General features: G+C 37.2%; 1 protein-coding gene across 8 annotated transcripts in view; it reads left to right on the top strand.

The window, feature by feature from the left end:
- Positions 1–26,483, top strand: part of SLC4A10 (solute carrier family 4 member 10) — a 343,111-nt gene extending 316,628 nt beyond the window's left edge. For 5 of the 8 annotated variants that reach the window (XM_025001558.2, XM_059874452.1, XM_025001569.2 and 2 more), the window contains 5 exons: positions 5,380–5,553; positions 6,269–6,391; positions 16,345–16,412; positions 18,966–19,082; positions 24,407–26,483. In XM_025001558.2, the coding sequence (XP_024857326.1) occupies positions 5,380–5,553; positions 6,269–6,391; positions 16,345–16,412; positions 18,966–19,082; positions 24,407–24,473 (549 nt within the window). In that variant the 3' untranslated portion in view covers positions 24,474–26,483. 8 annotated transcript variants of the gene reach the window in all.
- The last annotated feature ends 610 nt before the right edge of the window (positions 26,484–27,093 follow it).

Here is a 27,093-nt window from a genome sequence, read left to right as displayed (position 1 = left end):
GGAAACAAAATAGCTGGGTGATTTTGGCTCAAGATGCCTTATGTGGCTGCTAGCAAGATGTGGACAAGAACTGCAGTCATTTGAAAGCTTGGATAGGACTAGAAGGTGTTTATCCAAGATGGCTTATCCCAATGCTGAGGGCAAGAGATGGTAGTGCCTCTCTGGCTATTGGTAAGCGGCCTCTCCATCAGACACTTAAGTGTCATCACAACAGAGACCCTAACCTCCATCTGAATGGGAAATATGAGGCAGAGTGAGGCTGAAGTCACTGTGCCTACTGACAGTCTACAGAGTCACACGTGGTCACTTCCACTTTTCTTATATTTGTTAGAAGCCAGTCATTGTGGCCAGTTTGCACACACAAGGAGGGAAATTTAGACTCCATCGCTTGAAGAGAATAATATCAAGGAATTTGTGGACGCATTTAAAAAATACCAGAAGAGGAACTTCCCTAGTGGCACAGTGGATGAGAATCTGCCTGCCAGTGCAGGGGACACTGGTTTGATCCTTGGTTCGGGAAGATTTCACATACCATGGAGCCACTAAGCCCGTGCGCCACAACTATGGAGCCCGCGCTCTACGGCCCTCAGGTCGCAATTCCTGAGCCCGTGTGCTGCAGCTGCTGAAGCCTGTGTGCCCTAGAGCCCATGCTCTGCAACAAAGAGTAGCCCCAACTTGCAACTGGAGAAAAGCTGCCTGCAGCAATGAAGACTCAGAGCAGCCCAAAATTAAATGAATAAAATTTAAAACATTTTTTTTTAAGTGCCACAAGATTATTTTACATTTTTACTGAGACTGTTGGCAAATTATTCCTGCTTATGTTATTATAGTGAGTTGAATAGTACCCCTTCCCCGCACATCCACCTGGAATCTCAGAATGTGACCTTATTTGGAAATAAAGTCTTTGCAGATAAAATCGGTTATGGATTTCAAGAGGAGCTTACCCTGAATTTAGCATGAACCCTAAATCCAATGACTGGAGTCCTTATAAGAAGACAAGAGGACACAGAGACACAGGGAAGAAAGCCACATAAAGGTCGAGGCAGAGACTGGAATTTTGCCACCACAAGTCAGGGTATATCAGGAACCAACAAGCTGGAAGAGGCAAGAAAATTTTCTTCCCTTCAGCCTTCAGACAGAACAAGACCCCACCAAAACCTCGATTTTGAAATTCTTGCCTCCACACCTGTGAGAAAATAAATTTCTATTGTTTAAGCCACCGAGTTATAATTTGTTACAGCAGCACTAGGAAACTAATACAGATTTCTACCCATGGCGGATTCATGTTGATGTATGGCAAAACCAATACAATATTGTAAGGTAATTAGCCTCCAATTAAAATATATAAATTTAAATTTTAAAAAATGAATATACTACTAAATACACATACATTAGCAAACAAAAAAATAAATAAAATTTCCTTTGAATAATCTTGTTTTATAACAAGACTGTTGTTCCCAAACACTTAAATTTTCTTGAAAAGGAGACTAGTTTGAGGATTATTTATTGTATAATTTTTTTTGTTGGCTAAAAGAAAATATAAATTGCCATTTTTTCTTTGACAAGATAGACTCATTACTGTTCAGTGACCTATAAAGGAACAGTCATCTGACTAAATGTTATTAATTCGTCAAATTAACACTTTTTAAGTGGAGCACAGGGTGTTAGATGGTGAACTGGCGCTTTAACAACAGACCACAAGAGAAACAGAAATAGAAAAGTTTATCACTCATAGGTCTTCACAGGAAGGACCTGGCCTTGAGGGGCCACGTGGGGAGGCCAAGACAAAGTGGAGACAGAGAGAGAGAGACAGGACCTAGGGCAGGAGCCTTTATTAGGGTCAGTGGGTGGAGCACTTTGGGGTTCCTTGGCTAAGGCTGAAACTGGGCTCTTCAGATCGGAAGAGCAGGGTTTGGTGAGCTTTACAGAGGTCTTATCTAAGGGGTACATAAGGAGGAGGGAGAGGAGGTTGTTGATCACAAGGACCATTGGGGAAATTATACTAGGAACTTATATTTACTTGTGACTCTGCGGGTAGCTGTCTAAGGTATGCACTTGCATGAGGGGCTAGGGTTATTTAAGGTCACTACAGCCTGCTTGATTGGACAAAATGTGTGATGCGGCAGCAGCACTGTGGAAGATCTTGGCTAAACTCTCAACACTGAGGGACAGGCAGTACAGGAACTCTTTTCCTGAAAAAATAATAAATCAGCTTCTGACCTTGGGAGAAGAAAACCTCTTAGGCCCGAGGATGCTATTGGATGTCAGAACCAAGATAGAACTTTAACACGATGTTACTGTAAGATCACTAATCACCCAAAGTTGATAGGATGAGTGTGTTCATCCTGATACTGGGTAAAAGTAACTTGGGAGAAGATGTGTTGAATCTTAAGAAATCAAGTACAATCCTTAGGGTTATAACTGAATGTTTCACTGTTATAACACTTGAGAAGTGTTATGCATTTAATTTTACTCTAACTACATTTAATTTGTTCATTTATAACTTTATGTATGAAAAAAATTTTTTTAAAGAATTGGTCTGGTAAGACAGATAGGGAAGAGTGCTGAAGAGGTTTTGTTTATTTGTTTTGCTGGGTTTTTTTTTTTTTTGCCTTTGGCAAAAGTTCTATGAGTACTAATTTCGTCTGTAAGTGAAAAGTATTTATTATTAGGCCTCAGGCTCACATAAATACAGCAGCAGAAGTTTAAGAAATAAAGTAAAATCATTTTGATAGCTTCAACAGATTTCCCCCCCTAATTCCACTCACATGATTTTATTATACCCATGAGCTTTGGAACTAAACAAGAATGTCAAATTTTGGGAATTATTTGGGGTGTGAATCTTTCAAATGAAAGTTGAGGAAAATATTATCAAAGACCCATGAGAAAAGTATAATGAGTTCTAAATAGCACAAATGAAACAGCAAATAGGGTCTCACACTAAGAAACAGAGTTAGTGAAAATTTAAGTGAGCCCTGAACTCAGGGAACTGAAATTCCTATTTGGAATATTGTGGCTAACTGTATGGAGAAATGGGATGCTGATATTAGGACAAGATCAAAGGTACATGCAAAACTCAGAATACATTTATCATGACTATCATTAGGTACTTGAGCAGTAATAATTAAAAATGTGCAGAATATCAGCAGTTCAAGAAACGTGTTAATTTGTTACCCCGTTTGTTCGAAGAATCTTGTATATTACCTGTTCGGCAATATTAAGAAATTTATCTAGGTTTCTTATTGTGCAACATGGCAGGAAAAACAGAACATAGTGTTCTTATGAACGCTGTTTCTGTACTCAGATATATAACCACATTTATATTCATTCCAACACTTTAAGGATCCAAAGTAAAGCAAATGTGCCATTTAAGCAATAACAATGGAATCACCCACACACTGAAGTACAGTTATGCAATAACATAACTTCACACATGGAGAAATGGTAGCTGGGGAAAAAATTAGTTCTATAGAAATTGAAACATTCATTTATAGCCCTGAGGATTTAACTTTATTTTTTCCCTATTCCTATCTCCACCATGCACTGAGTTTTATTTATTTAATGACATGTAATTTTAAGAGATATTTAGGAGTTAGAGATAAAAAGACCCAGTGAAATATTTGTGGACAATATAGAGAGGGACAAACCAGGAACTAATTCAGCACTTAGTACTCTGCATAGGTTTTCAACAAATTTTTTGGAAGGTGTAAATGAATATGACTAAATAAATGGACACTGGATGGACTCAATTATGTGTGATTCTGGTTTAGATGCCCCAGGGAAGGTCATGCTGTGCCATAAGACAGGTAAAAACAGAAGGAACGTGTTGAATTGGGGATATGAGAAGGTGTCAGTAAAACATGATGTATGACACTACACTGCTGCTGCTGCTGCTAAGTTGCTTCAGTCGTGTCCGACTCTGTGCGACCCCATAGACGGCGGCCCACCAGGCTCCCCCGTCCCTGGGATTCTCCAGGCAAGAACACTGGAGTGGGTTGCCATTTCCTTCTCCAATGCATAAAAGTGAAAAGTGAAAGTGAAGTTGCTCAGTCGTGTCCAACTCTCTGCGACCCCCTGGACTGCAGCCCACCAGGCTCCTCCGTCCATGGGATTTTCCAGGCAAGAGTACTGGAGTGGGGTGCCATTGCCTTCTCTGGACTCTACACTGACACCCATTTGACTCTATGGGCATTTTTGTTCCTCGGCGTATTCGAGTAATTTTGGAAAATTTGGTGAAGATTGCTTACAATATTCTCATATAAATTAGCTAAGGACTAAATCTAATGTTACTCTTAAAACACATAGGAGATATTCCATTGTATAAAATAGAACTGACAGTGATTGAAACTGTCATTTTCTAAATCATCACTTCTTGTTGGAAACACTGAAAACTGTAAAATTTGGCCTGAGAAAAATTAAACAAAATGATCTGCATAAAACAAAGCTAACATGCAGTACATTTTGTTAAGTAAAATATGATTGAAGATTTCACATTCTTGTGGACACTTAATCTATAAAATTTGAATTGATAAAATTAACTTTGATGGGTAAAAATGTCAAAGCTATTAAAATAATATCTAGTCCAAAAATAATGTACTGTCTTTATGATAAAGTTTAAACAGGAATAATCTTGATCCAGATGAAAATAATGTTAATAAGATACAATTGAAAATATATATAAATGATTTGACAGTGTAGTAGAGGAAACTGATCAATAAATTAAACTGTTAAAATTTGCTCTGGAAATCCTTTATTAATAACAATTCATCTAGGTTAAATCTTTATGGCCAAGGTATTTGTATTTTTAGGAACAGCACCAAAACCATTTATGGGGATGAGAGTGGCAAGGTCAAAACAGCAGAATCAAAATAGGGAGGAACATCCCACACAGCAGCTGCATGTGAGTCTAGAGCTCGAGTCAGAAAGAGCTGCAGTAGAGACTGAGGGCTGGGAGCCTAGCAAGTGTGTGAAAGCCGAAACAGAGGTTATGGATGAAATACTCAGTAAAGAAGGGTGCAGGGAACCCCAGTACTTAAAGGACAAGTAAAGGAAGAAATTGACAGGTGATGATGAAGACAAGGGTGATGATTATGTTTTGTCTCAAGGCTATACTCTCTGAGGGAGCAATGTTTAGCATTGGCATCAGTGTTATTAAACTCTGTTAATTATAACCTGTATCCACATTTGAGAAAATATGGGATATTATAAAACTGAAGTTGTGGTCTTTCAGAATGTACACTTAACAATCGCGTAGTCCTGACGCCCAGATGTCAATGGAAGTGTGATCTAGATGTACCATATATTGGACTATATTATACATTTACTTGTCCTACTTTTATTGTTGTCTGTAAAAAGCAATTTAGTCTGTTTATCTTTTAGTTCTTTGATAGAATAAAGCTCTTCTGGATGCCTGCAAAACATCAACCAGATTTTATATATCTAAGGCATGTGCCACTTCGAAAAGTCCATCTCTTCACAGTTATTCAGATGAGTTGCCTCGGCCTTTTGTGGATAATAAAAGTTTCACGAGCTGCTATTGTCTTTCCCATGATGGTATGAAACTTCTAAGTCAGCTCTTTTTCTCCCTCTGATTTTCTGCTCTCACTAAAAATCCATGAACAAATTGGAACAATAGAATAATTTTGAACAGTTATTGGAAACCTTGGTATAAACTTTAGCCACTAAAACTAGTAATTAAGATTGGGTTTTAGATTATATATGAATTTCAGTGATTCATACTAGTTTTATCTCTATCATTCTGAACATTAGTTTGAATTAATTAAAGTTGGGTAGAAAATGTAAACTTGCACAATTTAACTTTAAAGATATACTAGCAAATCTGAAAAGTTAAGGAAACTTTTAAAATTAAATTTTATTAAATATTTTAGATGAGTTTCAAGTATTTCAAAGCTAAAGTACTAGAATTTGAATGACTATAAATGATTAAAATATTATCAGCATAGGTATTAAAGGTTTAATATTCTTAAAGTGTTTTTAAGGAAATGGTCAAAAATATAGTTTTTTTCATTGCTTCTTTAAATGCCTCCTATAATGGGTAGAATCATAGCCACTATTCTGGAGATGTGGTAAGAAAAGAAATTGAAGGAAGCAAAAGTTAGACAATATCTATTATACACACATATATCAAAATTTCACTTTAATATCAGACCTAATTTTAGTTGACTTGTTTCTACCAAAAAAACAAACAAATCTAAATCTCCCATTTATATTTTTTCCTTGTTTTAACATCTTTTATTATTTCCTTCAGGTGTTAGCTCTGGTATTTGTAAGAAAATTGATGGACTTTTTGTTTACCAAACGGGAACTCAGCTGGTTGGATGATTTAATGCCTGAGAGTAAGAAAAAGAAACTAGAAGACGCTGAAAAAGAAGTAAGTCGGAGCAAAATCAATATCTTATAAAGAAAAAGCAACACATGCACAGTAACAGCTTTGCAAAATAAATTATTGTGTTTCTCTTTAGTGATTACTAACAAGCACAGGTGGACTACTTTGAAAGATGAGTGTGTAAAATCATAAAGCTGAAACTTGAACAGAGAGAGCACATGTCTTATATGAGCAAACTCTAGTGAAATATGCAAATACTTTGTACTTCATTATCCTTCGAATTATAAGGTTTATTTTTCTGATTCCTCCCCTTAGGATGGCAGAAACTTGCTGATCCTTAACTGTTTCCAAATTGTGATCAAACAGTGATTGATTTTTGGTTGAATATGTGAGAAGGAAAAAAAGAGACATTATTACTGTTGGTATTTTCCTAGGGAACAAAGTTTTACTCAAAAGATTCTAATTCTAATTAAAAGATAGAATAGTTATTCTTGAAATATATGAAATGTTTAATAGGAAAGCATGTTGCTCCGATTTGCTTTCATCACTTCTTGGCCTTTTGGTTAGGTCAAGTGTGATTTTCTTTCAAAGTGCTTTCAGTTCAGTTCAATCACTCAGTTGTGTCTGACTCTTTACAACCCCATGAACCACAGCACGCCAGGCCTCCCTGTCCGTCACCAACTCCCGGAGTTTACCCAAACTCATGTCCATTGAGTCGGTGATGCCATCCAGCCATCTCATCCTCTGTCGTCCCCCTCTCCTCTTGCCCTGAATCTTTCAAAGTGCTTTAGGACTGAGTAAATATTGTTTGAGAAACTTTGGGGATTTTATTACTTTCACAAACTACTGATTTATCCTATTCTGTTTTACATGTTAAAACAATTTGTTTTAAGTTTTATGACATTTAAAATTCATGTATAAATCTGGATCTATTTTGAAGGCTAGTAGTCATAATATTTTTAAAGTATTGCAAAGAGTATAAATGAAAAAAAAATGACCAGTACATCATTTAGCAGAATGACTGAGTCCATAAGTTGTAAAACAGAAGAACAAAATTTCTGTATAACTGGAAATGAATTTGAAAGAAAATACTTAGTCAGACTTGTGCATTATTCCCTCCCTTTTTTGTTCTACAAAGCAGTCAGTAAATGTATTTGGTTTCCTCTCTGTGGTATATTTTCTCAAGCCATGGGCATATTCCTCTTTCTTCTGAGGAATTTGTTTGCAAACATTTCAATGGTCTTAGGTTTTACTTAACCATTAGATGAGTCCAGATTAGGCCATGAAGTCTAATGGGATTTCTGCTCAGATGTTTCTACAAACATCTCTACATAATATGTGACTGGCATTTCTTCACGTTTCCATGGTGAAGAGCTTGTCCTATATGTTGTAGAAGGCATACTTTGAATTATACTTCTAGGCATACTAAGGGAATGGCAAATCACTCCAGTATTCTTGCCTCAAGAACCTCATGAACTGTATGAAAAGTAATACTGATATAATGTTGAAAATGTCAATATAAAGTTATCAAGCATCTTTATTTTTCTAAGTTGATATACTCATATTTAAGTATGAGAAATTAAAAAAAAATAGTGCTTTAACTATTTTTCTGTTTTTTCTAAGCTTTAACTACTTTTCTAAGTTTATACTCTCATTTAAGTGTGAGAGATATTTTAATAGTGCTTTAACTAGGGTATTTGGATAATCTGTATATGATTTTAGGGCTTTATTAAAGGTTTGCTGTCATCCCCAGGTACTATTCAAGAAAAATGCAACAGAATTTGGTATAAAATAAATGTAAATAAAGTGAATATGAGTATAGAAATATTAAAGGCTTAAATTATTCATACTTGACATAATTAAAATTTATTTAGGTTGAAAATAATTTCTAAGAAGTTTCAAATTCTAAGGAAGACAACTTTGAATACAAAACTCATTGACCACAAGGTTTTCCTTAGATTCCCTGATAATGAAAATGTTAAGTATTCTGATGCAGTGACTTGTAAATGTAATTTTGCCTTATTTTCCTGCTCTGATTTCCTGTCAAATGTCTTTACTACTTCTGTAGGAATCAGCTAGCAACAGCCCCAGGCATACAATCATATCTTCTACAGCATTCATGTTATGCCATATCCGTACCATGGAGCATTCTTGCCCTTCTGAAACTTTGTAAAAAGAAAAATACCATGTATATGTAATTGTTATCGTCTTTCAATCACTGAGCTGTGTCCTACTCTTTGCAACCCCATGGACTGTAGCACACCAGGCTCCTGTGTTCTCCACTATCTCCTGAAGTTTGCTCAGATTTGTGTTCATCAAGTTGATGATGCTATCTAACCATCTCATTCTCTGCCACCCCATTCTCCTTTTGTCTTCAGTATTTCCCAGCATTAGACTCTTTTCCAGTGAGTCGGCTCTTCGCATCAGATGACCAAAATATTGGAGTTTCAGCTTCAGCATCAGTCCTTCCAATGAATTTTCAGGGTTGATTTCCTTTAGGATTGACTGGCTTGATCCATATGAATAATATATACAATATATTATGCTTAATATTTCTTCCCTTTTTTCATTCAAAGAAAATTTCATATTCTTCCTTTATATGTCTGTGAAATAGGAGAAAGCAAATTTGACAGTAATCATAAATGTATTAGAATATGCTATTTCCATTGCTGAGAACCATTCACATAGCTGCATATGTATGGTACTCATATGTATGTGTGCCATATGTCCATTTTGGAATTTAGTAACTTCAGATAGGCAGAGATGCTATGGAATGAGCTTCTAATCTTTTTACATTATAGACTCATTATATACCAATGGTTATTGACTGTTTTATGATTATGTAGGTAAATAATTTAGAAGTAATTAATATTACTAAATCTTCTAAGTATTTTCTAAAAGGATTCAAAAAGAGATAAAGGATTTATTGAGGAAAAGTTACAGCTGTATCCTTCAGTTCAGAGTATGACAAAAAGTAAAGGAAAATGCCTTGCAATACATTAATCAGGTAGGTTTACAGACCTTTAAATTCTCAATTAGATTAATATGATATACTTTAATGTGATCCTCAGTACTTATAAAGAAACAAGTAAACCAATAATACAGTCATGAAATAATCCATAGTAGGACATTAAAATATAGTTCGGACCAGTGCAACGAAAGATAATTCTACATTTGACAACTGAAGAGAGAAAGTATAATTTAAAGATATTAACTTTCTAACCTGGAATTAGTATTAAAAGAATACGATCAGTATAGAGAGTAGGAAGATTTAAGAAGGATTATACTGAAACTCGGAGAGGGCAATGGCAACCCACTCCAGTACTCTTGCCTGGAAAACCCCATGGACAGAGGAGCCTGGTGGGCTGCAGTCCATGGGGTTGCAAAGAGTTGGACACAACTGAGCGACTTCACTTCCACTTTTCAGTTTCATGCATTGGAGAAGGAAATGGCAACCCACTCCAGTGTTCTTGCCTGGAGAATCGCAGGGATGGCAGAGCCTGGTGGGCTGCTGTCTATGGGGTCGCACAGAGTCGGACACGACTGAAGCGACTTAGCAGCAGCAGCATACTGAAACTAAAATTCTGGTTGATTTTCTACTTGGTAACCCAGATTTCGGTATTTCATTTGCTTGAGGCTTATGGACTCCACTGAAGAGTGTGATCTTACTGTAGCATCTTATACCAAGGCCCAGTCTTCCAGGAGAAGACTGGAGAAGACGTTTACATGAATGTGGTAAATGAACAAGTTCTACACAAAATGTTGCATTTCTGCAATTACTTAGATTAATTGAGTAACTCTCATTGTGATCCAGAAAGATGGTAAAGAGCAGAAATGTCTCAGCTCACTGAGATTTGAATTTTAAGTAGACTCACCTCTTGTCCTTTTGATGATAGTTACAAGCTTGTACCTTTATCTTTCAGGGCTTTACTATCAGTAGCCCACTTCTGGTCTTATGGCATTGAGAAAACATTAGTTTGACCTTAAAATTCAATAATGAGTTAAGCAGAATAAATAGCTACACAGGCCAGTCCAAGGTCGCAGAGCTTCTGTTCCAAATTTTCATGTACTTCATGCATATGCATATGCATATGGTTCAGTTTTTAGAAAGAAAGGATTATAATCAGGATAGAAATGAATATTGGAACCCTGACATTTTGCACATTGCTCTGTGTAAAGGGAAGACTGCAGAATCAAATTCTGGATGTCCAAATGTGCTCAGAGTACCAACACACTTTACTTCCTACTTCAGTATTCTCTAGGACATTGTACACATTCGACAAAAGGGCTGCTGATAAAGCAGAAAGCCCAGCAGAATGTTTGCTCCTCAGTGAGGGAAGAGGAGGTTAATGTTAGATAAATCCTAGAAATTCAGCTCTGCTCAGTGATCATGATATTGACATCTCTTGGTTTGTGGGAGGTTCACTCCAACATATATGCTATGGGGAAGAAATGGAGGGGTGCAAGTGGGACTTACGATCTGTCTGAAGCAGGCTCGTGAGCAAGGCCAAGATTATACGTATTAGAGAGCATATCTTATGCTAAGAAAGATCAGCATCAGTTGTGGATTTAGGAAGCATGGCCTAATTTGTACAGGCAAATCTTACTTCTAGTTGAATCTCAGAGCAAGGCAAGCATATTATTCTTCCTCAAGCAGTGGTTTTCAAAGTGTGGTCCTAGGATCTCTGCTGTATCAGCCAACACCTGTCAACTTGTCATAAATCTGAATTCTTGGACCCTACTCCAGACCTACTGAATCAAAACTCTGGATATGGGCCCAGAAATCTGTGTTAACAAGATCTCCAGGTGATTCTCATGAGTTCTGAAATTTGAGGTATGACCTTTCCTAAACCCCCAGACTCTGTATCACCAGAATATATTCCTCTAAATCCAGAGTTACTCTGTCAGAATTTTTTTATTTTATAATAATTTTGATAAGTCAATTAGAGAAATTGAATCAAATATGCTGATGAAAAACGTATGTTGCCTCCATCTGTTTATATGAATTCTATATGGACTACTCCTCCTCCCCGCTTTTTTTTTCTTTTCAGTTTTCATCGTTCAAGAGAGTAGTTGTATGTATTGGCTCTTCTGCATATTGGAAGTCTTAAGGAATATCTCTTATAGTATTTTATGGTTTACAAATAATTCTAGGGGTGTGTGTGTGTGTGTGTGTGTGTGTGTGTGTGTGATGTTTGCAGCATTATCTATCCTATTAGTAATGAGGAAGGAGATGCTCAGGCACTTCATGCGTTCTGTTGCATTTCATGTTCTCTTGCATGAAATTAAAGGGGTTGAACTTGATTTCTGAATTTCCTTCCATTTTAAAATTGCTGAATGTTTAATACTCTAGACACCTTTGTGAACATTGGCTCTGTGCTGCTGTTGTTTGTACTTTGAGCTGTTTGAGGACTCCTCCATAGATACAGACTTTACATGAAGAATGCTATCTGTTTCACTAAAGGTAGAGCATTTGTTAGATATCATAATATATGAATTGTATTTTTCACACTATCACAAACCGTAATTCAGATTCATGCTGCTGTTGCTAAGTCACCTCAGTCGTGTCCAACTCTGTGCGACCCCATAGACGGCAGACACCAGGCTCCCCCGTCCCTGGGATTCTCCAGACAAGAACACCGGAGTGGGTTGCCATTTCCTTCTCCAATGCATGAAAGTGAAAATTGAAAGTGAAGTCGCTCAATTGTGTCCGACTCTTAGCGACCCCATGGACTACAGCCTACCAGGCACCTCTGTCCATGGGATTTTCCAGGCAAAGTACTGGAGTGGGGTGCCATTGTCTTCTCCATCAGATTCATTATCTAACTTTATATGTAAATCCATCATCAAAGCATACCACAATTTACGTCTGATTTTAATTTCCTTTTCTACTTAGCACAGGCTTTTTGCCCCAGCCAGGCTAGTTGTTCGTTATTGTGAAAACATGTCTTATTTATTCCTACCTTTTATTACCTTGTTTCTTCCTACTTAAATTTCTTCCTTTCTATTACCAAACTGATCAAATGAGACTGGCCCAGATACCACTGCCTCTTGTTCTATTCTTTTTACAGTGATCCTTCTTGTCCTCTAAGAGTAAGGTTTATGACTCTATTTTCATTGTTGTATGCCCAGTACCTAGCATAAAACCTGTCATGAAATCATGCTTAATATGTATTTGCTTATTGGATTCATGAATAGCTCCTGAATTATTCTTTTTATTCACTGCGTGCTTAGCACATGATTCATACCCAGTAAATGTTTGAGTGCTGTTGAAGAGATTCATTTTTAAGCCTCTGTATTTCTGCTTTTTCCTGGATATAGAATCAACTGTCCTACACTTGTTTAATATCAGAACATTTGGCTATCTGAATGAAAAGTTGGTGTTCTCAAATCAGACTGTGAACATTCCTGTAGTCAAATTGGCAAAACCCCCTCAAGTGCTCTTTGGTAAACTTTGATCATGATCCTTGTAGAACTCAGCAGATTTTTGATGGACACTGTGTAAATGAAATGCTGAATGGAACTCATTTTAGGATATTTCAGACTAACAAAGTTAAGGATACCCAGTAAGCTTTTTGCTTTCTCTCTCTTTCCTTGTATCATGGAGATAAAAGAGGTTGTGATTGTCGTGACGGCTAGTGCCTGATTTGACTGCTCCTCCCCAGAAAGTCTCAATTTTTGGCTTCCTCACAGAGCTGCCTGGGATGCAGCCGGCCCTCTATCCCCAAGCTCTGGGGCCCACCCAGCTTCCTTCTGGCACTGAAGGCAGCGGCTGCTCCGCCACCCTTCTCTTCAGATAAGCATGGCTTGGAAATGCTATCTTTAGAGGTGATGAGTTTTTGTTTGGATAGAATTATGACTAGTATAAAGCCCACACATGCTAACAAGCCACAGAGTGCAAAATAATTATTGAAAGTAATTTGAGAGAAAAGTGGAAAATCATCTGAGGAAAAAACAAAATTGTTCCCAAAGCTTTGATCCAATTTTTTGCTGTTAGATTGAATCTTGAGCCTTCGTTTTCTGCTGCCAGGTAATCCAGGCATTGATGGCACCGTTGTTCTCTTCAGTTCTTTTTTTTCCCCCCAATTTTTACTCTTTATTAAACCTTTCTACCTGGCTTCTCTACATTTTATTATGAGTTGGTCAGAAAAGATACTACATACCAATCTTACCTTTCAGTGGACAACCAAGAAAAGAATTACATTTTGCTTCTATTGGTTTTACTTAAACAGCATTGGGGATTGCTGATTATTTTCTCTCTATGTCCCTCCATGTGCATCATCAGGGCTTCCCTGATAGCTCAGTTAGTAAAGAATCCGCCTGCAATGAAGGAGACCCCAGTTCGATTCCTGGGTCATGAAGATCTGCTGGAGAAGGGATAGGCTACCCACTCCAGTGTTCTTGAGCTTCTCTTGTGTCTCAGCTGGTAAAGAATGTGCCCGCAATGTGGGAAACTTGGGTTTGATCCCTGGCTTGGGAAGATCCCCTGGAGAAGGGAAAGACTACCCACTCCAGTATTCTGGCCTGGAGAATTCCATGGACCGTATAGTCCATGGGGTCACAAAGAGTCAGGACACGACTGAGCAACTTTCACTTTCACATGTGCATTAAGATAACCTTTTCTATAGAAAAAGTAACCTTTTATTCCTGAAAGGATAAATGTGTTCTACCCATGGCCTCAGTGGTGTGCATATAAATTAATATGGTCCATGTATCATTTCCATATATAGAAACTAATCCATTTGCAAGGTGTGGGTCATTTTAGACTACAGATTAGCTCTGCACAAGTGCTTAAATACATAACTCAAACCAATGATACTGTCTACTCACTTTGAGTATGTTCCTCCACATAACATGAGGAACAGGCATAATACATAAGAAATAATATATATCTGAGAGGTCTTCAAAGGAAAATTTTCCTTGAAATGTAACAGAGAAAGAGAATAGAATAAATTCCCATAATGCAAAGGGATAACAGCTACATGTCAATAGTATCACAGACTACAGATATAACACTGGGTTGGTTGGGAGGGTAGCTTCTAAGCAGAGAAATAGCAGATCCCATACAGTCCCCTGACCTCTCCTTTATTACATAGCATAGGTTGGGCAGAAGTATTCTAAGGCCTAAGGCCTTAGGGCTAAGGCCTCAGCAGAGGCTGAGGGCTCAGCAGAGGGGAGCCTGCCTGGTCACAGGTTAGGTCTGTACAGAGAGCATTTCAAGAGAGAAACAAGACCTGCCACCACATTGCCTCATAAATTCGTAGGCTAGCTGAAGAGGAGGTAGAAAACACCATTTCTTTAAGTATCAATAAATATGGCAGTGGTTCTTCAGACTAGGCTGTATGCAAGTTGAGGACCCTAGGGAATAGTCTTGTATGCCAGGAAAAATGACATCAACCAAAGCTGATTTAGACCAGCCTAGCTTCTGCTAAGCTACTGAAAGAGGGAAAGCGATGACCCTCCAGGGCCTTTCTTTTTTTCTCTCTTCAGTTCCCATTTGGTCAGGAAAATGACCTAGCTCTTTATCTCTCCACAACTTAAAATTTCATTTCTCGAGTTAGGGCCAATAATTCTAACAGTTTTAAATGGCCCCAAATAGTTTTCTAAACTTGAACATTCCTAATTGACCCATTTGAAAATAAATGCATGAAATAGGAGCTATAATCTGTAGAAACTACATTTAATTTTTGATACATGGAAAAAGGCTAATGATAACATTATTGTAAATTAAACTAGGGTGTTTCATGCTACATAAGTTTATCTTCATCCCAAAGATATACTTTTAAAACGTTTGTTGTTCAATTGCTAAGTTATGTCTGACTCTTTGTGACCCTATGAACTTCAGCACACCAGGCTTCCCTGTCCCTCACTATCTTTTGGAGTTTGCTCAAACTCATGTCCATTGAGTCTGTGATGCCATCCAACCATCTCATCCTCTGCTGCCTTCTTCTTCTTTTACGTTCAGTCTTTCCCAGCATCAGGGTCTTTTCCAGTGAGTCAGCTCTTCTTATCAGGTGGCCAGGGTATCAGAGCTTCAGCTTCAGCATCAGTCCTTCCAATGAATATTCAGGGTTGATTTCCTTTAGGATTAACTGATTTGGTCTCCTTGCTGTCCAAGGGACTCTCAAGAGTCTTTTCCAGCACCACAGTTTGAAAGCATCAATTTTTTGGCACTCAGCCTTCTTTATGGTCCAACTCTCACATCCGTACGTGACTACTAGAAAAACTATAACTTTGACTGTATGGACTTTATAAATGAAGAAATGAATTTATGAAACATTTCTACCCTTTGGAGAAGGGTGGAATATTGCATTAAAGAAGAAATCTGAGGCCTAAAACAAAAACGTATAATGAGTCTTAAGTGGAAAGTACTCCTGTGTTCTGGTCCATTCAGGGAGATATCTTCTACTGTCTGTTACCAAGTCTCTAGAGCAATGGTTCTCAGTGTGGTCTTCAGACCAGCATAATCAGCATCACCCAAGATGTGTACTTAGGCCCTATTCCAAATCGACTGAATCAGACTCGAGGTACAGCCCAGTAATCTATATGTTTAATAAACCTTCCAGATGATTCTGGTGTAAACGAAAGTTTGAGAACCACTGCTCTATTAAATATGTCTCTTTTGCTTTCTAATAGAGCATTCTGGGAATGTAATTTCAACTTTACAATAATGAAAATGATTACCAGTACATTTGTCCTTGTAAAATTTAGATTTTTGTTTTAATCTGCTTGGAAATTAACCATATTTTATATTGAATGACATGAAGGAGATTGTTGTTAGCATTTAAATTGCTTTGTGGTATGAGACTCTCATTAATTACTTCTGTTCTTGGTAGCTGATACTTTATTGGAAGGACCTGTGCTAGCATTAATAAATGCAAACAAAGTGGAAGATTCTGAGATTAATGAGATAGTGAAATATTAATTTCTGTTTCTCCTTTAATGTAAAATGGAGGCTCATCAGATTCACATTGTATATTTTACATTTGTCTTTCCAGGAAGAACAAAGTATGCTAGCTATGGAAGATGAAGGCACAGTACAGCTCCCACTGGAAGGGCACTATAGGTAAGATATAAATGTAAAAACATACCAACTGGAGTAATGTAATATGTTGTTATATATGCTACTTGAGAATTTCATGTGTGTGGATTCCTACTGAGGTTTGTTGAAGTTGTTAGAGTGGAAAGAACTGAAACTGGGTGTTAGATTATCCTGCCCCAGTTTTGCCACCAGAAGCCGCGTGACTCTGGCTAAGTAGCTTAAAATGAAGTGAGGTGGGAAACTGTTCTCTTAGGTCTCGTATTTTATAATAAGCATGAAAGTTCTTTCATATTCTCTTAAAGTAGCACCTGAAGACAGATCAGTATTCAATTCTGGAATAAATGAGTTAGGTATTCACTAAAGCCATCACTTGTAAATGTTTGAACTCTGGGAAAAACATAGGATTTACCCCTACTGAAAGACACTTCCAAAGAGATAATCTATTTCCTGAATTGAAGGATTCAGTTATACTAGTAATTTTAGGAAATATTTATGTAACTCTCCAAAATATGCTAATCTTCTTCATGTGCAGAGACATAGCAAAAAAAGCAAACTCCTCTAAGTTATAATAAAAACGTTTGAAAGTATTTGGCAAAAAATTATATATATATGATCCCAAAGTGCTTAAGGATAATTTAGGGCCATGCCAAGAAAAAAGCATAGAAGGCTTTTGACTAAGGAGGAAATTTTTCATAGCATTAAAAAAATAGGAGTGGATCTTCAGGGTCTGACTGTAAGATCATATTTCCTAGATATAAAAAATACAATTATCATCTACCACTTAAGAGTGAGCATAAGTACAGAGGACATTTTTCCCTTTATCTTTCTTTTTTAAAATAATATTCAAGTTTTAAAATCCTGTTGACTGTTTAGTTGAATCAGCATATTCTCAACTGTATTCTATAGAAATCTGCCTAGTTTCCTGTGGTACCCCTCTTAAAAGGATTTTGTGGTTTAATAAGTCTGAAAAATGTTCTCTACCACATTCCAGTTTAGAGATTCACAATGCATATTGGCATGTTAAAGAATCTTAACTAGTAGTGGCATTTTTAAAAAAAGTTTAACTTTGTTGTAGCTAGCATTTTTTAAACTCTTTTGTTCACAAGACTCTTTTTCACATAATGTTATGAAAAACTTGTATTCTCCATGACTCTTTTGGAAACTAGTTGATCTCATTCTTTGTTATCAAGGGCTGAATTAATGAGACATATTAAGGAACACAGATTAGGATGTCCAGATTAGGAAGGAAGGAGTCTGTGAGAACTGTTTTGCTCCAGACTCTCAGTGTTTCTCTTAAAAATTTAATTTGTTGCCCTCTTGTGAATGTCCACAGTGAGGGGTATGAGAGTTCAGTTTAGGATTTCTGTAGAACATGACTTTTTCCATAGCAAAGTATCATTTTTACCTGTGGTAGAAAAGAGTACTGATTTCTCCCACAGTGACACTTTCTTTGGCTTGGCCTGTGTTTTATCTCTGTTGATATTTGGTTGCCTTTCTGGCCCTGGGAATGTTTTAGAGAGTTCTAAATGGACTTATAATTGGTGCAGTTTTAAAACGTAAAAAAATGCATCCAGCATAATTACAGGCCCTTATATTACAGGCTCCCCCAGCCACTGAATAAAATATTTGTTGAGTGGATACCAAATGTCAGACTTTGTCTGGGTCATGGCGAAACAGCAGAGGACCAATGTTCACGAATCCTTGTTCTCATGAAGCTTGCATTCAAGTAGAATAGAGGTGGGGGAGACAGAAAATACATAAATGAACAAATAATATAGTATATATTTCAAATGGTGAAAAATGAAACAAAAACACAAGGCAGAAAGAGGGATGAAGTTGCTATGGGGAGATGGAAACAGAAATTTTAAATAAAGCAATCAACAAAGGCCTATTGGAGCAGGTGACATTTGAACTAAGAATGGAAAGGGTTATTTATATTTGGTTGGCAAAAATGTTTGCTTGGGTTTTTCCTTAAATTATGGAAAAGCCCTAACACATTTTCAGCCAAACCCATACCATGTAAAGGAACATTATAGGCAGAGGAAGAGAAGTACAAGACTCTGAGGGAGCAGCAAGCCTGTGGGGTCCCAGGACAATCAGGAGGCATTTCACTGTAGCTGGAGAGGAAAGATGAGGGGAGTAATAGCAGAAGGTAAAGCTGCAGGGGAAGCAAGCAAGGGGACAGAGCCTTAGAGCCCACCCACCGGGCTTTTACTTTGAGTGGATGGGAGCCACTGTGGAGTCTGAGCAGAGGGGTGAAGTGCTATGCTGGGCTATGAATATAGGGACAAGAGGCCCAGCACTGAACATGCAGAACCTAAACTCCGTCATTGGGAAAGAATTAGGAAAACTGTACCCCAAACCAGTTTCTGTATAACTAGAATCTTTCATTTAGATTTTTATTTTTCATAGTTGTGAAATTGTTTGGAGAGAACAATTATTAATAATACTGAATTTTTAATTATCAAAAATTCTGTACAGAGGCATAATACTGTCCTATATTTAGTGTCTATGGATAGATAACTGCAGTTTCTTATTTAATGTTTATTATCTCATTTTGGGTAAACTCCTATCTAGAGATGATCCATCTGTGATCAATATTTCTGATGAAATGTCAAAGACTGCCTTGTGGAGGAACCTTCTGATTACTGCCGATAACTCAAAAGATAAGGAGTCAAGCTTTCCTTCTAAAAGGTTTGAAATCTAAAATAATGTGAATTTGTACTGAACCCAGTCATTTAATGACATGACTCCATGAGCAAAAGAATAGTATTGGTTTCCATTTAACTTAGTTCTAAAATATTTCAGAAAATTAAAAAGGAGGTTAGAAATCACAAGGATCCCATTTGTTGGTATGTTTTCAGTATCCCCCTTTCAAATTAAAAGCTCACTCCAAAACTATGACAGTGGGGAGAAGCGGGGTATAAATGAGTTTCAGTGCAGGACACTTTTGGACATTCATTTTGGCCTGCTCTTTGACAGTAGGATTTAGTGTATTCCTTCATCATCCACTTCTTAGGACCCCCTTAGATGTCTGACCATACTTTGCATTCTCCTGTTGTTCTTTTTAAAACCCATATGGCACCTGCAATGGTAATTTTGTATTTAGTTTATTTCCAGTCCCTTATTCCAGCCCTGAAAAATCTTCCCTAACCTTTTTACCCCAAAACTTTCAGCTCCAGAAAGTTTTATGCATTTTTCTTCTCTGTATGCAAACATTACATACAACTGCTATAGCTGTAGATGACAGTTTTAAATGCATGAGGTGGGAAGAATGTGTTCTTAAATACCAAGAGTCATCACAGGATTTCCAAAATGCATTTTCCAGAATTTATAAATAAGAGTTCAAACCATCTTGTCTTCTTAGATGTTGATCTGAAGAAAAATCTCTGTGTTATGCTAATATTTCTTATTAAGAGAGACAGGGATTTGGAACAGTGTTTAATTATTAATTTCCTTTATTTTTATGACCTTAAATTAACTTTTTCTACTTAATTTTTTATATTACGTTTTTGTCATAAGCTCCCCTTCCTAATCACTCTAGAAGCTGATTTCCCAAAGGTAAGACCCTTTCCCTCAAACCTATTCCTTGGTTGCATTTCCTTTTGTTAAGTGGTGTCTTCTAGAAACCTGATCAGCCCATGTTCTTTGTGTGAGTTTTGGGGAGGCAAAAGGCATGGAGAGTCTTGGGCTTAGGTCCAGTATCAGACTGTTTACAGTGTTCCTATAACTCCTCAGCTCTTTAAGAGGGTTTGCAACTTGAGTACTTTTTTTTCTGCACGTGACTTATACAAATGCATCGTATATAAATCAATAAATCTTATAGAACTGTATTTTGTAATAACATCAGAGTTCTATATTGGAAAAAGAAAATTTATCCCTTGAATTAAGAAATTGTAAAGCTGAGAGCTTCCATTTAACATGCCTCCAAAACTGCAAGCTTTATCTTCATGAGAATTATTTGGAAGCATGGGTTAGAAGAAGAAGCAATATTAAACTTAGAGACTTAGAGACTATCTCTTGCTGCTGGTTTTTTGTCACCCCAAAATGGCATGCTGCTTCAGTGTTCTATGTCAAACAGCAGTGGATGTGCAGAGAGCCTAGGGGTCTTCACCCCATAAAGCTGGGGATTACTTCCAGTTCTCTCTCTCCCTCTCCCTCTTTCTCTTGCTTTCTCCCCATCTCCCTCTCTTTCCCTCCTTCAGATACCTCCAACACTTGTTCCAAAAATTACTTGAAAGGCTCTTTCAAAGACTTCTGGTTGATATTTTCTGTCTTTTAACAGGGCTTTAAAATCTTCATGTATTTCTTCGCTTGGCTCAAGTGGAAGTAATATTTTATTCTAAGCCATGCTTGATCTTCCTTTCCCAAAGATCCCTGCTGCAGTCTTATAGAGTCATCCTCACAGTAACTCTGTTTTGCTAGAAGTCTTGGAAGAAAATCAGAGTCATGAGAAGGGTAGTTTCTCAAAGATATTGAAATATATGCTTGGGGACCCTTTCTCATTAAAAATATGGCATTTTTCTGATTTTTAAAAATGTGAACCCCGAGTTTATGAGCTCAAAATAAAATTCCAGGCATGAGAATATGTGGGAAATTTGAGGCAATCAAATTTAGAGATTGCTTTTCTTCCTGCAATATAGATGAAAATGCTTTCCCTATTTTCCTTTGGTTCAAGCAGCAGTTTTATGTCATGATATTTTAGGTACTCCTTAAAGTAAATGTCATGTGATGCTTTTCACCAGAAAAATTCAATTGTTTAAAATATCTATGTCAGATTACTTCTCACAGTAGATTAATTCCAGTGAACAATGTACCATGCTTAAAAGCAGATCCAATTTTAAATAGATCATCCTTTATATTTTCATCTAACCACTTTTTTTTTCTTATTCTTTGAACATATGTTCCCACTAGCATAAGATTCAAACTATTGTGGAATGAAAGTGTGCCCAGTTTTCTTTACCTTTAAATGTGATAAAAATCTGTAGCTTTCCATGTGATAAAATGTCTATTGGTTAGTGATTAATGTCTTCGTAATGGTGGAAACTGGCAGAAAGAGTGTGGCTTCTAGAAATCCTAAAACTACCAATACTAGTAACAGCAGCACTCTCCCAAAGCCACTGCTCTCTCTTGGTATCTGTTGGAGGCACTGCAGTTTGACGACTAGGAACTGTAGAAATGCTATACCTGCTGGAGTATCCACCCGGCAAGAAAAGCCCTAAAGGCCAGCTTCCCAGGGTCTGACTGTCAAGACCTAAGCCGGCTTCCCAGTGTCTCTGAGTCCCCAGCCCTAGTTGTCTCCCTCCTGCCCCCGCTATAGGCCCTACTGCCTATCAGAGAAGCCCAGGTGCCTTCTTCTGAGTGGCAGAATATAGCGGTTATATTTTCTCCATTATTTCGTTTACTTTACTTGTCTAAAAATATTCATCCAGTTTAACTGAAAGAAGGATCCAAGAACTGACTGTGGGCTCTACCACATCCGTGGGGTGTCTAATCTGATCCTAGTTCAACAGCGCTATACAAACCTGTGACAAGCTCCTCCACAGCTTATTTAAATGAACTGGTGAAAACCGGTCCCATTAAAAACCGTATTGACTCAGAGTAGGTGGGCAACTGCTTTGATAAACTGACACCCAAGAGCAGCATTTCTTGGGCGGGTACCTGGCAGCACTTGGTTTTGTTTTGGTGGCAGAAGCGGGGTCTAGGGACTCTCTCGCTGCTTTCCTCTGTCCCTCCACCCACCCCGCTCTGTGCTGGATGTTTCTTCACGCTGTTTTGCTAGGCCTCAGCCCTCTCATGACTGCTTGGTAAACGTTGTGTATATCAGCTATTATGGTGTCATTGACAAATAGCAGTTTCATAGCTTGCCTGGCAGCATGAAGGTAGTGGGTCATGTTTTGCCCTCTCTTGAAATATGACTTCCTTATGTTTTGTCTCATCCATCTTGTGTCCCCTGGTCCTTATAGAGTACCTGGTATATAATAGATATGCAATATGTGTTTATTGTGGTAGCATGTAATAGATATGATATAAATTTAATACATACATCTAATGTATTTGTTACAATGGAAGTTTAGAATTGGTTGGCATCCTGAAAATGATGTAGCAAGGAATAGAGTGATAGCCATGCACTAAGAAGATTCAAGTCAATAATATTTTTCATGAAAGTCTTGAGCAAGTTTTAAAATTTTCATCAGATAGAATGTGCTTTTCTATCTTTCAAAAGATAGAGCTCACTGGAATTGAGACTATTAGCCTCAGGATTCTGGTATTCAAGGTGCAAGAAAATGAGAGGCCATTTAGTCCAAAACTAATTGACAGATGAGGAAACCAAGTCCCAGATAAATTAAATAACTAGTCCAAGGTCACATAGCTCCTTCTTTGCTTCCCAAACTGAATGTCATCATCTGACTCTAAGCCCAGGGCTTCCTCCACTGCTCTGTGCTGCCCCTTTTCATTGGCTTTGTTTTCCAGAAGAGACTGGGAGTCAGGTAGTACCCAGGGAAAAGTTAATTTGGAAAGTAGGGTAGCAGACACTTGTCATCTGAAAGGAACTTAAAGTAGAAGAAAGTGAGTCATGCAGATAGAGGAGTTAAAAATACAGAGTTAAGCCTCTCAACACATCATGTGCACACTGTCATCTTTTCTCATGGAAGGAGAAAAGAAAAGAGAAAAAGTTGCTTTGCTCTGACCTGTAAGGAGCGTGTGCTGTGAAGTGTGGCAGGCACAAACCCGGGTGCCATAGACACCCGCTCACACCAGCTCTCAGCGCTGGCAGCGTGCCACAGATGGCAGAAGCTCCAGCACTTCTTACCTGATGGCGCCGGGTGGTGGTGACAACTGAGAAGGGCTGTTTCTAGCTTGAATTGGAGGAAAAAACAATTTAAAAAACACATTCTTAAAATGTGTCTTAAGTTATTGACCACTAAGAAAGCTGCACAGGAAGCCCCGTAGGAGAAAGGGGGTTTTAACTGTCACTTTTTTACTTGGAGGAGAGTTATATAAAACCAAGGGTTTCCCCACCATCAACCATTTCATAGTTATATTGAGCCAAAATGAGCACTAAAAGTGTATGGGTTCTTGCAGCTGAGGGACCCAAAGGCCGACTGTGGGTTGCCCTCGAGTCAGCAGCAGGAGAGGCGGGGAGAGGCCTCAGTGTGGGGCTCGCCTGTTTTGCACGTGGTTGGGAAGGAGCCGAGCTGCCCTCTGGAGCATGTGCTCTTGGTGTGAGCTTCCTGTGTGTCAGCACGTTATTTGAATTTTGCATGAAAACTGTCAACTTGAGATTAGGTAAAGTGTGTATTGGAAAAATATTTTTTTAAAAAATGAGAGTGTCACATTACCAGGTTGCCCATTGATAAAGTTAATTGGAGAATAGTTAAAACAGAAGCCACTTGGGAATGGGTTTGTTCCAAAAGGAGTGAGGTGAAACATGATTCCTCTAATGGACAGGAGGAGTTTGTGAGGAGATGGCATGGGTGTTTGGAGGGCAGTGTGCGGGGTGACCGGGTCCTTCAGACCAGCGGAGGCATGCCTGTTCCCCTGACAACAATGAAGTTCTCACGCAAGATCAGACTCCAGTCTGTTCACAAAGGATGCACCACTTGCAGCAGGGCCCAGAAATACCTACTGCGACATCTTGTTTATGTCATTCATCGTACAGTGCTATCTTAAGACAGGGAGGGGCATGACTGGCATTTGCGACAATCATCAATGATTCATTTGGTCAAATGAGGACCATGGTATTAATCTGGCATGCTTTGGGGGCTGTTTTTAAAATGTCTGGTTTTGTTTTTTAGTTTCTGTTTTTTGAATTTCCCTTTTTCTGCAGTTCTGGGTTTCTACCTCACTGAGTGCAGAGGATTTTAATCGTTGCTATCTATGGATGCTTCACAGCATGAAAAAGCAATGCCTAAGGGCCCTTGTGGTCATTGAAATTGATGGGTTTTGTGTCTGAATGAGGTCTCCCAGGGGCCTCACTGGATTGAAGTAATACATTTCTCCTTTTTCCCCTGTAGCATTGAAAGCCGAAAAGAGAAGAAAGCTGACTCAGGGAAAGGTGTTGACAGGGAGACTTGTCTATGACTGATCTTCAGTTTATTTTTTACATATATAAGAGAAGAGTGCCACAATTATTCATAAAACCGCTTTGATCATGTATTATAAATTCTGTCTTTCATCTCAAATCCACCTTCATACTGTAAGTAGTGCAATACTTGTTTCATTACTGTGTTTAAACTTCTGAACAGTGAGACACCCTTGTGAGCATATACAAAAGCTAATGCAAGAATCTCTGTGTTCCTTGCTGTATTTTAGACATTTGTAAACACTAGATTCTCATTGTCAGTTTTACGAGAGCAATAGCTTTCTTAAAGAGATAAGTCATATTTACCTAGTTTGTATTTTCCTACTTAGGGACCTGAAGATACCTGATAATTTCATTCAGAAGAATTTTGGAAGGTAGTCTTACTTCTTTTTATTTTTTATAGCTTAGCATTAGTGACTTATTTCAAAATACCCAAATCAAAAAGTTAGTTTGAAAGCATTTTTAATAATTGTATTTATGCATTTCCTTGATTTAATATGATATTTAATACTTAAGAATTTATATGTAACTAAAACTTAAAGTCATTTTGAAAAATATATATGGAAACCTATTCACAACTTGTTTAAAAGAATCAGATACTAATGCAAAGAACCAAGTAGTATTTGCTTAATATTCAAGTTTTGATTACATGATCAGATACTAGGCTTGTATGAAATGCTTTAGAAAAACTTTGTAGGTTTTGTGAAATTTTCAATATAAATCTTTATCAGAAATATACTGTTAAATTTATCTCCCATTGACAAGTCTTTTCCAAATAAGCCTATTATATACATACTTATGGAATGCCACATGGTGAGTCACTGTATGTGAAATTCCACTCCTGTACATTTATTCCACTGCTAAAGGTCATAGACTGCTTAATGCTGCTTCTGAATCATGTTCTAATGTTAGACTGATGGTCTCCAATTGTCTTTTGTTTTCTGCAGAGCTCTTTTCCATTTCTTAACTAAATGCATGTTGTAGAAAAATAATCTTTTAAATGAAAATATCAGATTCTGTTTGAGAAGCTTCTATAGATATTTCAGTCTATATGAAATAATTCATCTTTACTAAGTTTATACAAGAGGAAGAAAAGTATAGAATTTTTGAGTAATGTGAATTAATAAAGATGAAATCTCATAGTGCTCTTGCTTCTTAAGAATTACCAATGATCATCAACCTTATAATCTTCAGTGTCTAGTTTTACAATAATTCAGAGCCTTGTGGCTTTTACAAACTATTTATAAATATTCTGAGTATAAATGTACATGAAAGTGAAAAAAAAAACACAAATCCTCTTGTGATTAAGCTTATGAAGGAAATGAACAACAGGGCCTCCACTAGGTTCAACATTTTGATACCTTCTGTAAATTCCCCTTACAATTTTTCAAGGAGCCATTTCTTCAATGAAGCATAAGCCTAAAAAATATAAGAAGAGTTTGTAGTTAATAAAGTCTGTGTTTATAAACGCCAAGGAAAAACTACAGAAACTTTCCATTCCAAATGCATTGCCTTTGTGTATTTTATAATACAGACACTAGATGTAAACATTCCCATTGTTTTATGAGTTAGACTAGCTGTACATGTCGGTCAGTCCCCAAAGCAGCCTTCTAGTGCTTTAATATATTAATGACTATTCTGTTTAAGATGATCATAGTGAATGAAAATCTTCACATGATCACCTATTTGAATAAGCACTCATATCCAGTGAAATTATGTATTTCTGAGTACTTTTATAGTCATTTTGTTCTTGTGTGAATTTTAATGCTATCCCTATGTTGATCTTAATATTTTGAAATCATATAAAATATAAGAAAAGCATAGTGTTATATATTTCCTCCTAATTTCAGATTCCTGGTCAAAATTATTGAATACCTTGAATGTAATTTATTGCAAAGTTTAAGTAATGTGTAAATGTGACTAGGATATTGTGTTTTTCACAACTAAGACATGTTATGTGAAAATAAATATTTATCCGAACTAATTTCCTTGCACATTTTAAACTGTGATGCAAAGTGTCTTGTCTTTTTTTCATTAGTGTTCATCAGTAAATCAGTGTAGAACATTTTGAACATAATATTTAAATTTAGACACAAGCAATGATGTCAAGAAGACTTGGTGATGTAGATGTTTCAAGAGTATTGAAATAATTTGAACTTCATGAGCAAACTATGATGAGAGATACATTAGGATGTACCTCTTCATTTTCCCAGAAAGCAGTGACTTAGATACAAATGGCATTGTACTCATTACTAGTAAAAACTTCCAAGATCATTAGTAAGGTTTCCCATCATTGAAACTCTTTAGATTTCTGTTTTTACCCCTCTTGGGAAAAGCATTTCTTAAAATTTTCATCCTCCTTATTTTTTATAGTAGGTCAGATGATATTACTGTTCTTTTGTCGTGATCTGGCAATATGTTATGGAGGTAACTGCATTCAGGACTCTAATGTACTGGTTAGTAGTTTTTTCTTGACTTATGAATTGACTTTGTAATTGCTATCACTTAACAGCCTTCAATATTGGGAAGTTTTCTCCTAAATATAATTTGAGTATCTCCTTGTTGTAGTTTAGCATGATAGAAACTCTCCACTGATGATTCACTAGCAACTTGTATTTA

This window comes from Bos taurus, chromosome 2, assembly GCF_002263795.3.
Source record: "Bos taurus isolate L1 Dominette 01449 registration number 42190680 breed Hereford chromosome 2, ARS-UCD2.0, whole genome shotgun sequence".
Classification (NCBI taxonomy): domain Eukaryota; kingdom Metazoa; phylum Chordata; class Mammalia; order Artiodactyla; family Bovidae; genus Bos; species Bos taurus.
The sequence above is the reverse complement of the archived record's forward strand: the minus strand, read 5'-3'. Positions and strand labels throughout refer to the sequence as shown.